Below are 11,823 nucleotides of genomic sequence, written 5' to 3' on the forward strand. Positions count from 1 at the left end.
AAAAAAGGTTACTGATTAAACTTTTGAATTTGATAAACATACATAACCCCCTGAATTTACATAACCCCCCCCCCCCCCCCTAAATTTTACATAATTCTCATGTTTTACTTAAGATAAGTGCTGCATCTTTTACCTAACCTTTTCCTTATATAAAATTAGGGAAATGATATATCCTCCTAATAATTTTTTTAAACAAAACTACATAACAAGTGTATTCCACTACCCCTAATCTTATCAATTGATTTTGTCAAATGGTATAATTATATTGTTAAAACGAATTTTAAATGCTTATTTTAAAAAATTAATCATTTTTCAGAAATAATCGCTCTATGAATATCATATATCATCCTAATTCAGGTATTGTTCCGGCACTAATTTACAAAAGGTAGCCCCTCTTGACTTGCGTGCCCCTCGATCGTGACTTTTGAAGAAATTCAAATGAAGATGATATATATTCATTCATCTGATTGGTAGTCCAAAGTTAAAGACGTGAGCTAGCGTAACTCTCTTTAGTATTGAATATTTGAATGAATGTCGTAGAGAATTCACTTAACTTCTTTATAGAAGTCTCTAACACTTTCTTAATGAGGATAGATGAACTTTCTAATAACCGCACATCCTGTTACAAAGAATATTAGTTATCGTATACAAAGGTTAGTAATAACACTAATGATACAGTAATATATAAGAATAAACTAAAAAAGGCCAATAAGTAATTAAGTATGAATACATTGAGTATGAGATTAAGTATCTGTGATAGATACCAATTTATCATATATCAATCGGTATCCACATCTGCAAAAGACATGGATCCTGTAAATGCCTTTGTCAAGATCATAATCTCAGGTTCGAAAGAGTTAAGACGGTGTCCGGGGTGAAATGATATTAGTTGTGGTGTTAAAAACGTAACTTAAAATGAATTTACTTTAACAAATTAAAAAGGCCAAATCATCGACCAATTTGTATCCACTTTGGATTGTGGGCTTGGAAAGAATGGATCGAAGTGACATGTTAGGATTGTTGTGGTCGTGTAAGTAATGGAAAAATAAATCAAGGAATGTTAGATTTATAAGATGAATCTCTATTTGTGTCTTAAATCTTTTAAAAGGAAGCTTTACAATTAGCCACTTGGAATATTAATTTGTAATTTGTTTGTAAGTGTAGCATTTCTCTAATGAAAAATGATACGAACAAATTTGGAGATAATATAAAAATAAAAAAAAGTCGGTAGAAAAATGTTGAGGCATTAAAACAAGTCATTGATTTGATGCCAAATAACTTGTGTATGCAAAAGTTCCTGTTTGTAAAACTGTGAATCATCATTAACCAATTCGTACTCATTTTCACATGGTACCAACATAACTTGAAATTCCCATCTTACCTAGAGATATATGATACAATTGCAATCAATATTTTTCTTCAAACATGTGGGTAGTCGCATATCAACCTCGAGGGATATAAAAAGTTGTAGAAAAGCAAGTCAATGCATTCCTTCAAAACCACCCAAAAAGAAAGTACAGATGGTCTAGGACGTGCATCAGCCATTTGTGGCAGTGCACGAGCGATGCAGTCCAATATATCCGTAACCAACTCTACCACATTCACCCATAAACGAACCAAAGATAAAGGCAAACGGAAAAAACAAAAATTCCATCCTAAATATCCATTCTTTAAAGATTTCAATCTCAGATTTGTACCTTAGTTTCATACCAGAAGCCCTACTGCAATTCAGTTGAATGTAAAAACAGCATAAAATTGAGGAGGTTTTAATGGTAATATGTCCTAAAAAGAAAGACTTAAAACCACCTTGTTTTAAATTATGTGTGAATGTGTTTGATGCACCATTGCACCTTTCGCATTCTCTGCACGCTGATTGCATTAGTCACTGTATATGTGGTCAGCCATCTGCCAGACTTGGAGCATGTTATCGTTGGCAACACTAGCAATGAGCCAGTCTTCAGTTGGGTTCCATGAAAAATCTGGAACTTTATCTGTATGCCCACCATGGATAAAAAGCAACTCTGGGGGACCATCTTCTCCATCCTTGGACGTTTGTTTCTCACCAATCCTGTGTTTTACAAAATTGATCGTTGTTCACCTTTTGAATATGATGGTGTTAACTATTAAGTAGAGGTGACATTTCCAATCCACTTATGAATAGGCCAATTCACATTATGTTTTCTCTAGTGGGACAAATGGTTTGATTCGGTTATATTATCTCTCATGGGTCAAAATAGTGCAAACTTTATTTTCAATGCACAAATGATTTCATTCAAAACCTAGATTATGGTTGAGCCTTAGAACAAAATATATAATTTTTGCTAATCATATTTAAAACGCTATTTACTTTTTATGAATTTTTTAAAGAACTTATTTTTCGGAATAAAAGTTAATTCTCAACATCCCAACCCAACCCCTACAAAAAAAAAAAATACTTGATTTAAACCAAACCACGTTTGAGCCTTTACTCAACCAGCCTGACCAGTCTGTTTTGCCACCTCTAAGTATTATATGTGCCTCTGATCACGAGTTAACAGATTCAATTATATTACTATCAGTTTAAAGGTCTATCGTCAGGTTAGGAGTTGTATGCTGCAAGTTCCTAAAAAGAACTGGCCACACGAATGCAGGTATGAGTTATTAAAGACATCTACATTTAAAATCATGTCTTGGGAAGTCCTGCTTATGTCACAACATTTCCTGTTTCGAAAAGAATCCAAGTTAAAGTAACCCATTTTTCCATTAGTCACCCTTAAAGCATAATGATGACGTTGATTTTGGTTCACAAAAATCCTTATCTGTCTTTATTGCAGCCTTGCAGGGTATTTTAAATACTAAGCAACACCAAATGATTCCAACTTAAACCATTTTCCAAACAAAGCTAGTTTCTACCAATGTTGTGCAACTCTTTTTGAGAATGAAGTAAAGCAAAAGATAAAACGTCCGTCAGTGGATTTGCAAAATGATTTTGAGACAAAATCAAACACAGGTATGTTCAAAGTATTATGGAAGTAATAAAAATTAAGATTGATCTACGAAGAGTTATGAACAAACCTACCTACTAGCATCCCACACCATGAGTCTCCTACCAGTACAACTAGAAGCTAAAATTGTCTCATCATGTGGACTCCACCCAATTTGAATTACCTCATCCCTGTGAAAGAAAAACAGAAGAAATCAATTGGTGATGAAAGATGGAAAAGGTCTACGCTTCTGGTAACAGATCAATATAAAAAGGAAAATGTCCATGAAATTTTACTCATGGCGCTTGAAGGTATGTAGAGGAGCAACGAATTTCCGCAAATCAAATAGCTTCACAGTGGAGTCTGTAGACCCCGTTGCCACGAGCCATTCATTGAAAGGATTGAATGACAAGCAGGTAACCTACAACAAAAGAATGTAAAAGATAATGAGACAAAAGACTAGAGTAGGTTGGTTTTAATTCCCCAAGCCTGTACTAGGCATTCCCAAGATGTGATGAGCTCAATATATAGCGCACACACACACAAAAGAAAAACAAGAGAGCTAAATCGAATAATCAATATGTAATTTTGGAAATTGAAAATGTTGTCATTGTTGGATTTTAATTATTGTCAGAATTTTATAAAAGGTTTTTGACTAATCATCAAGCTGTGTTCTAATCTCTATATATTCTTAATAACATTTTTGTTACTAAATTAACATTATACATATATTTAAAATAAGTTTGATTTTAGAAAAACAATATTCAAAGTTTTCGAGCCTAGCTGGTCCAAAGCAGATCTAAGGACCAAAACAGAACTTCTCTACTGCGTGTATACAAGCACTGCATCAATCATCAGCCGGATGCTACTCCAGAATCGAGTAATCAAGATTCAAGCGACTTTGATAGATGGAGTGCATTATAACATGTACAATACATATTTGGTTAGATATGATTAAATCCACATTTAACTAGTGATCTATCCATGTGACCCCATAAATTCAAATGAAGAAAGCAGTTTGACTTAGGTTGAGCCATAGGCACACAAATCCATCAACTTTAACCGTAACTTTCATCATTGTCTTCGGCAGATGTGAAAGAGTTACTATTACAAATAGACATCTGTTAACGAGGACTTGCATACTAGGTTATTAGTTATTTATTTTTCCTTTTTTTCCTGTATCGTTGAGTTTTCACGCACACAGTTTAATTGATTCACTGTTACAAGCCCAGTGACAAGTCCAGAAATTCTGAGTCACCACTCGACAAATATGTTGCTCCTTGAGCACCGTTTCTAAATCTTAGAACACAAATACTGGTAACGATTCGATTCGATTCTTGACCTGTAATTTTGCACAATTCACATCAGCCACAAAATCATTACAGTATTTTAATTTTTCCAAATACATGGGACTACCTGTTAGGACAATAACTACGCAAGTTGAAACATGTGCCTAAGCACACACCTATACATACATCAATATATATCATACTCTCATAAGAGATTTACAACATTGTTTTGCAAATTGGTGTGGTAAGTCTCACTCCAATTAAGTCCCACTCCTTTCTCGGGGCTTACATTTTGAAGTCATGTAGATGCAGCTGTATCTTAACTCCGAAAAGTATGTTTATAACCATGGTTGTAAATCTCAGTTATCTCGGCCGATATATCCCCGATATATCGCTTATCGGTGGTCGACCGAGATGATATATTCCCGATAAATCCGATATGTCTCCGATATATCCCCGATATATCGCTTATCGGTGGTCGACCGAGACGATACCGAAAAGCGATATTTACAACCTTCTTTATAACATATAAACAGAAAACACTTTTTTGCCTACAAGCTGCTTCTATTTGCTGTTCATTGATGTATAATCTGAACACCTAAGCAATAGTCACTACACGTTCAGAAAACTGAGTACTAGCACAATTGCAAAACTCTATGGATAGAGGGAGTTCTCAGTTGTGGTGGACCATCAAGTACGTTGTTCACAAAAATTTTATGAAAGATGAAATAATTTAGTTTATTCCCAGGTAAGCTATATATCAATCTACATTCATTGGCTAGCTTCTTCCAAGTTAGACCTCTAAATTGATACAGAAATGAAATCATTCATAATTGTGATACATAGTACCTACCTCACTTTGGTGAGCCATTAACTTTTGGTCAGGTCTGCAGGTGCATTCAGACCGCAAATCATATATGTGCAAGTATCGGTCAGCGCTACATGAAGCAAATAAATAGTAATGCTTCAAATGCCATGCTACATCTTCCACTGGACCTTTATGAAACTGTTGACATGGAAAATTATTTCAGAAATTAACAAATAGCTTTACTTACATGTAATAACAGCATATCTCACATTATAATCTACATATGTAATATGTTATCTTTTATTAAGCTAGTTGACTGTTGAACTAATTTAATACTTCAACATTTCTGTATGGAAAAGCTTGTATGGAGCTTTCTTTTTTAGTGTAGGTCAGATTTTAACAGATAAGCAACAAATTTTCCAATTTAAGGAAAAGAAAGAAGGGATCATAAATCAAAGATAAAGGCAAGCAGAGATGAAGTTGTTGTGTCACAGATTATTAATAATAATATATTTGTATAAAGTAATGTGCTTGTTAAAGTTTAAACTAATTTCCTATGGAGTTAAATTGCTGGAAATCAGCACTTCATCAATGACATCAATGGAAATACGTAGGTTTCACAGAAGTGAAACAACTCCATTCAAAGGACTGGTAAAGGTGGTGTGGTTACGCATCATAGATAATGGAAATCCATGAAAGCAGACACTGGCAAAACTGAGTTGTCATGACTCTATGGGTTGACTATGTTTGTTTGGTAGGAATGTCTGAGCATGCTAAGAATAAGGTTATACCCATCCAGAAAGATGGTCTTGTGTCAACCCGTGGTTAATCCATTTAAACATTAGCCCAAACCCAAAGTCAGAAAAGTAATTTGCTGAAACAAAGTTGTTGGGCTAAATATTCAGTCTTGATGACAAACATGATAAATAGCATTATATCCTGCAACACTGATTTCATCCTTTTCAAATAAAAATCAGCAGATATGCAAGACAAAGTCTTTAGGGACCCGTAACCACAGTAAACAAATAGCATGCCATCAAGATGATCCAGTATTTGTTAAAATTAACACCATCTAAAACTGCCTAAGCCTAGATGGGCGGTCATCTGCTTAATGCAAATGATGCCCATATCCTGGACAACACGACACCTCTTCCAATGTTTCGGAGTCAGACAAGATGATATAGAAGAAGATAAGTAGAAATCTTATAGATCTCTCAATCAATCAACTTTGGAGGGGCTTAAGGGATGAGTAATCCAGTGTCGATTAAGATCATCTCATTTAGTTTAGCCAAGGGGGTACCAAGATACTCCTTTAATCTAAGGTTGGTCATAAAACTATGTTTCCTCTTACCAGCTATATCCATTGGAGGTAAAAACTATGGCATTATCTGCCGCTACCTATTGTGGTCAAGGTGAACACTAAATTCAAAAAACAAGTTGAGGAGAGCATAAAGAGGTCAAGCTGTGAATTGAAAAGATTGTGAAATCCCAAAGTTATGACAAGAAGCATATAGCGAAAGGTGCGCTCAAACCAGATCTGGTTTTGAGAGCATTTGCAGAAATAAAGATAACCCTGAGAGAAAAAAAGAAGCTTATAATCAGGGATGAAGGGCAAAAGATGGGATCTCTAATCACATCACTGAATTAATCGTACCTTTAAGATCCTGGCGAGTTCCAATTTACAGGGGAAGGATGATGCAGGAGCATCAACTATTAATGAGACTGGTGTTGTGACTAATTTACTCACAGAAGTAGTGGGTCCACTTTTCTCTAAAATTTCCATTTCATTTTAGTGATTCCTTTCCAAATTTACAGTAGAGCGAGCAACTAAAGATGGAGCTGTTTGAGTTTGTATTTATAGCTGTTTATGAATTGCCTACTTGATTTTAATACAATTACTTGATTGAAAAAAGTGTAAACTGTCAACAAAGCAGCTCATATATCAAGATGATTAGTAGGAGAAATAGTGTCTTGTCTGTTCATAAATTTACAAAATGGAGTATCTTAAACCAAAAGGTATACCAAAAAAAAAAATCCTCAACCACATTACGATTATTGGTAACTAATGGACAGCCAATTAAAGTTTTCAACAAATCAACCAAACCTTGTGATGATAATTGTTAAATTCCAACTATATGTAAAGCCATACTCAACATTATGCTATATAGATACTTGGTATGCATGTGTTGGTGAGTTGGTGGGTTGTTTAGAATCAAGTATCAATCAGTAGGACTTGTTTTGGCTGCTTTCCTCATGCTACGCTGAGTTTCCTTAACATAATATATTACCAACCAATATACGTACCTCAAATGTTTGCAATGCATCAATAGCTTTATTCTGCGGGATCTGATTAATGTCCCACAAGCATACCTTGGAATCATAAGAGCCACTTAATAAAAGACCCTTCTTAAACTTACTCCACGATAAGCCAAATCCTTCATGGCTGTGGCCCATCAGTCTTAAATCCGGACTGCTTTTAATTTTTCCTCCACGAGGAGGCTTAGCGGAATGATTCTTACAATCAAATATACAGACTTCAGAGTCGTTAGTCTTGGTAGCAATGATGGAAGCATCTTGAGGCATATAGCGAGCCCTGTGCACCTCTCCATCATGAGGGATCTGCTGTTGTGTTTGTATCTGCAGGAAAAAGCAAGCAATAAAAAATACATACAGCATAGCAAGGACAAGATGAAAGAAAAACATATTCCGATTGTAGCTAATATTCCGATTGTAGCTATAGAAGAAATGCTTATAAAACGTTTGCTCACCTAAATCATACACATAAAAAAGTGTAATGCTTCTCTTGAAAAAAAGCCAACTTCCCAGTCACTTAGTTAACTTTTCAAAATTGAATACGCTGAACCAATGTAGGTTAGAGATTAAAGTCTTGGCTACTTGATTTATTACAATGAAAAAGATATATGCATATTCAAAGTAGGCAAAAGGGCTCAAAAAGGACACTAAAGAGATACAATGGCTATATATAATGTAATTAGTATCTTCTCATGAATATCAATATAGTTTTGCCATAAGAAGATGCACTGTTATATTCATAGTTCAGAAGATCTAGTTTCCTACTTCAATAATGGTCATTACTCATTATCTCACATCTATTAGCAAGAACTAGCAACTCTCTCAAAGAGATCCATAATTCATAACACTGAATCTAAACTGTCGGTATATTTAGCTTTTTTGTAGAATTATTAAAGATAATCTATCATCATCTTAACTCTTAAGGACATCAATCTATACAATAATTCAAATGGCAAAAGTAGATGGAATACACAAAGATAACATAAATGCATATTTAAAACAGAGTTACTTATAGTGAGAAATCTCAAACCTTGCAGCCCCCAACACTATTTAATTGGGAGGTATTATCCTCACAATTACCATAATCTACATCGCATAAACAGTCATCCAATAGAGGAAGCTTTACTTGCGCAATAATAAGGTAATTAGGCTCATTATCTGTAGTGTATGTTCCTAAGACAATCTCCTGGACAGAGTAGGGATATTCAGACGAATCTATCCGGTCAGGGAGCCACTCGACGGTAAGTGACGGCCACTCAAATGCATGAGAAACGACCAAATCATACAAAAACGGTGTTGTACTCTTCCAATCTTTGTATTCATCATTAACCAGCCTCTCAACCACGACGCCCCTCGTCTCCTCTATGATTACCACATCTTCATCAGTTTCATCCGTATTCTCCAGTGTTTCATCCTCTTCCTTTCTCAGATATATGTTCTCATCTTTGATCGTCATGATTCTATAGGTTAAAAAAATATTGCTCGAATTCGTAGCACCTTTTTCTCCAAAATCAAGAATTGAATGGGTAAAGACTAAAATTGTCTCTTTGAGAAAACCCTAGGAATTTGTTATACAAAAGATGGCTAAAAATTAACTTGTGACATAATGATGGGCCGGTTATTAGCACGGACAGACCGGGTCAGTGACTTTTTGGGCCGCCTTCTAATTCCCCATCTTAAACCCTTAGCAAACCTTTGAAGACATTGCTTTGATTCGTTCTAAATTACCATGTTCTCACTTTTCTTAAATCTAATAATTCGTAATCATAATCTAGCTGATGAAAGTGCCACAATGTCACTGTACTAAAATGAACTTCTTTGGGTACATGGTATCTGCCAACTCACACCAGTCAATCCTAATGTTTATTTTTTTTTCCATAATCACTAAAAAAGTATATCAAATTTGGCCAATATGGTGAGTGATGTTCCAAATTGAAACTATTCAACTTACTTTCTACATCGAGTAGATTACCCTTAGTCAAAGAATTCATCCAACTACTACAAGACATTACTACCTCCGTAATCTTATAGATAGTCTACATACAAATTAATTCATATCACACTAGTCGGCCAACTACTACATATATTAAACACACAAAAACAAGCGTGACCGCTATGGCGCTACTCACATTTTGCCAATCACACAAATAAACAGTACTACAATTTCCCTTAAATAGAAACCTGACACATTAAATTCATAGTTAATCGAGAGGATTGCTCCTCGACTCACAACTGCCCTTCTTTATTAAGTTAAAACTCTAAGTTCTAGATCCTATTTCGTTACAAAACTTGATCAATTAACTACCAATCATTCTATTCATGCAACATTCATTAACACTTCACTTCTAAATTCGACATAGACAAACTATCAAAAGGGTAATAAACATATACAGCCGTAATCAAATTAACTATACTTTAAAGAACATGTAGTCCAAAAAAGGTTGGTTTCCAGGCAAACACCACCTAGCTCATACCAAAACGCCCAAAGCCCGTCACACGAGTATAAAAATTAAGCTCACCTAGGGTCCACTAAAATGGTGGGTCCAATTAACTCATTCAACTTCAAATGAGGATCGAACCTATGTGTACTTCCAAATGCCCCGATCTCCAAAACCAACTTAAGAGGCAAGTACAAGTATCACTTTGCTTACTTAATCGTAGTTCTCATAAAACCATAATAAACACACACACACGTTTTCCTTACAACAATTCATAAGCTACTAGCAACCTCTAGACCGTCTCCAAAGTGACGTAGTCGTAAGGCGTTCCTAAAGGGCTCGGAAAAAACCCGGCTTCCAAACCTCCATCAGAAACCTCGGGATTGATGGCCAAGGAAAATTCCAGAAACAGCAAATAGATACTGTATAAAATAAGGGGTAGGCCGTGTACATCAGAGGCAAATATTCTTAATCACCCTGGGCAACTATCACTATTTTATAGTTTCTATGCTCTACCTTAAAAGAGTTCACTAAAATTGCTAATCAAATCATAATTATAGTTATAATATGATACAAGTGAAAAACAAACAAAAAAAAAAGCACAAACCTTGGTGCTGGAAGGTGTGTGTTTCAAGAATCAAGTTGTGAATGGATTAGTGTTTTTCCGCCGACTTTCATGCCGTCCGGGAACCATTTCCATTGAGACCCAGTGCAACATTTATGTGGCGTCGGTTGTTTGGCTCCATATTATTGTTATATTTTATTGCGGTCATTAACAACCAATTCGTCATTTTAAAAAGAGAATACATATATCGTGACAGCATAAACATCGGGCGGAACGTGACTTTTTAAACTAGGGGCCAAAAACAATTAAGACTACACACAGTAGCCTCAAGCCTGTTACTTCAACTTTTTTTCATCCGAATACCCCGAAACGCCTCACTTCGGCCTTGGGGAGTTCCGCTCCCTTATTTTGCGTGCCCAGTTCAATTTCTTACGCATCTTGCGTTTTGAATTCTTTTGAAATTTTTACCGTTCGGTGATCCTTTTCAAGAGTAAATTTCAAAAAAAAAAAAATTCTATTCCTATAATTACTTTATATCGGAAAGATAATTTGAGACCAACTTAAAAAAGTCTAAAAAAGACCATTGATTTTCGTAACTTACACACTATCATCAATTACTACGATATACAAGACTTTTTTTGTAAAAACACTAAGACTTTCCGGCGACGAGCCCACAGAAAAATCATGTACATGATTTTTCTGTCGCCGGAAAGTTTTAGTGTTTTTACAAAAAAGTCTTGTATATCTTAGTTGATGATGATGGTGTACAAAAATCAATGGTCCTAGTTGGTCCTAAAATAAGAGGTGATCTTAAAATATCTCACCCCTATATATATATATAATATATATATATATAGGGGCTCTAAAAACTTTTTCTACATAAGGGTAGTATAGTACTTCAATAATCATTCATTATATTAACATATATTAAATAAAAAAGCCCTACAAAAATGCATCGGTTATATTCTTCCTAATTTTGCTCCATATCATTATCAACTCTAAAAACTTTTTCTACATAAGGGTAGTATAGTACTTCAATAATCATTCATTATATTAACATATATTAAATAGAAAAGCCCTACAAAAATGCATCGGTTGTATTCTTCCTAATTTTGCTCCATATCATTATCACATTTTGAAGCATCTGCATCGTAATCATCATCATAATCATCCCATCTCATACAACTTGACGCCCATTTTCTTATTGTATCAAAAAAAAAACCCTTTATTTTTAAAACTGGAATACACACAACACGTATTCAAATTATTCCTATATTTTTATAATTGCACTATAATACGTACATCATCCTCAGTTGAAATACGTGTGAAAAATACTGCATGATTACATTATATTAATTCATTGTCACATATGAATACGGTGATATTACGAATATATGATCATAGAACATATGGATACATTCATAAATGAACATCGTGATATATGATT

At 34.7% G+C, this 11,823-nt stretch overlaps 1 protein-coding gene across 1 annotated transcript; it reads right to left on the reverse strand.

The window, feature by feature from the left end:
• Positions 1–1,635: 1,635 nt before the first annotated feature.
• Positions 1,636–10,627, reverse strand: LOC122594634 (WD-40 repeat-containing protein MSI1-like). Its single transcript, XM_043767065.1, has 6 exons — positions 10,419–10,627; positions 7,365–7,697; positions 5,106–5,258; positions 3,260–3,384; positions 3,059–3,154; positions 1,636–2,068 (listed from the first exon to the last, which is right to left on the reverse strand). The coding sequence occupies exons 2-6, from the start codon at positions 7,641–7,643 to the stop codon at positions 1,879–1,881; spliced, it is 843 nt and encodes a 280-aa protein (XP_043623000.1). The 5' UTR covers positions 7,644–7,697; positions 10,419–10,627; the 3' UTR covers positions 1,636–1,878.
• Between the last annotated feature and the right edge of the window lie 1,196 nt (positions 10,628–11,823).

The sequence above is a fragment of the Erigeron canadensis genome, chromosome 3 (genome assembly GCF_010389155.1).
Source record: "Erigeron canadensis isolate Cc75 chromosome 3, C_canadensis_v1, whole genome shotgun sequence".
Lineage (NCBI taxonomy): Eukaryota > Viridiplantae > Streptophyta > Magnoliopsida > Asterales > Asteraceae > Erigeron > Erigeron canadensis.

Coding starts and splice junctions, on each gene's coding strand:
- LOC122594634 (XM_043767065.1), bottom strand. CDS start 7,643: ATGCCTCAAGATGCTTCCATCATTGCTACCAAGACTAACGACTCTGAA. Junction 3,385..5,105: donor TAATGGCTCACCAAAGTGAG/GTAGGTACTATG, acceptor CTTTTGTTGTAG/GTTACCTGCTTGTCATTCAA. Junction 2,069..3,058: donor ATGGTGTGGGATGCTAGTAG/GTAGGTTTGTTC, acceptor TGTAAAACACAG/GATTGGTGAGAAACAAACGT.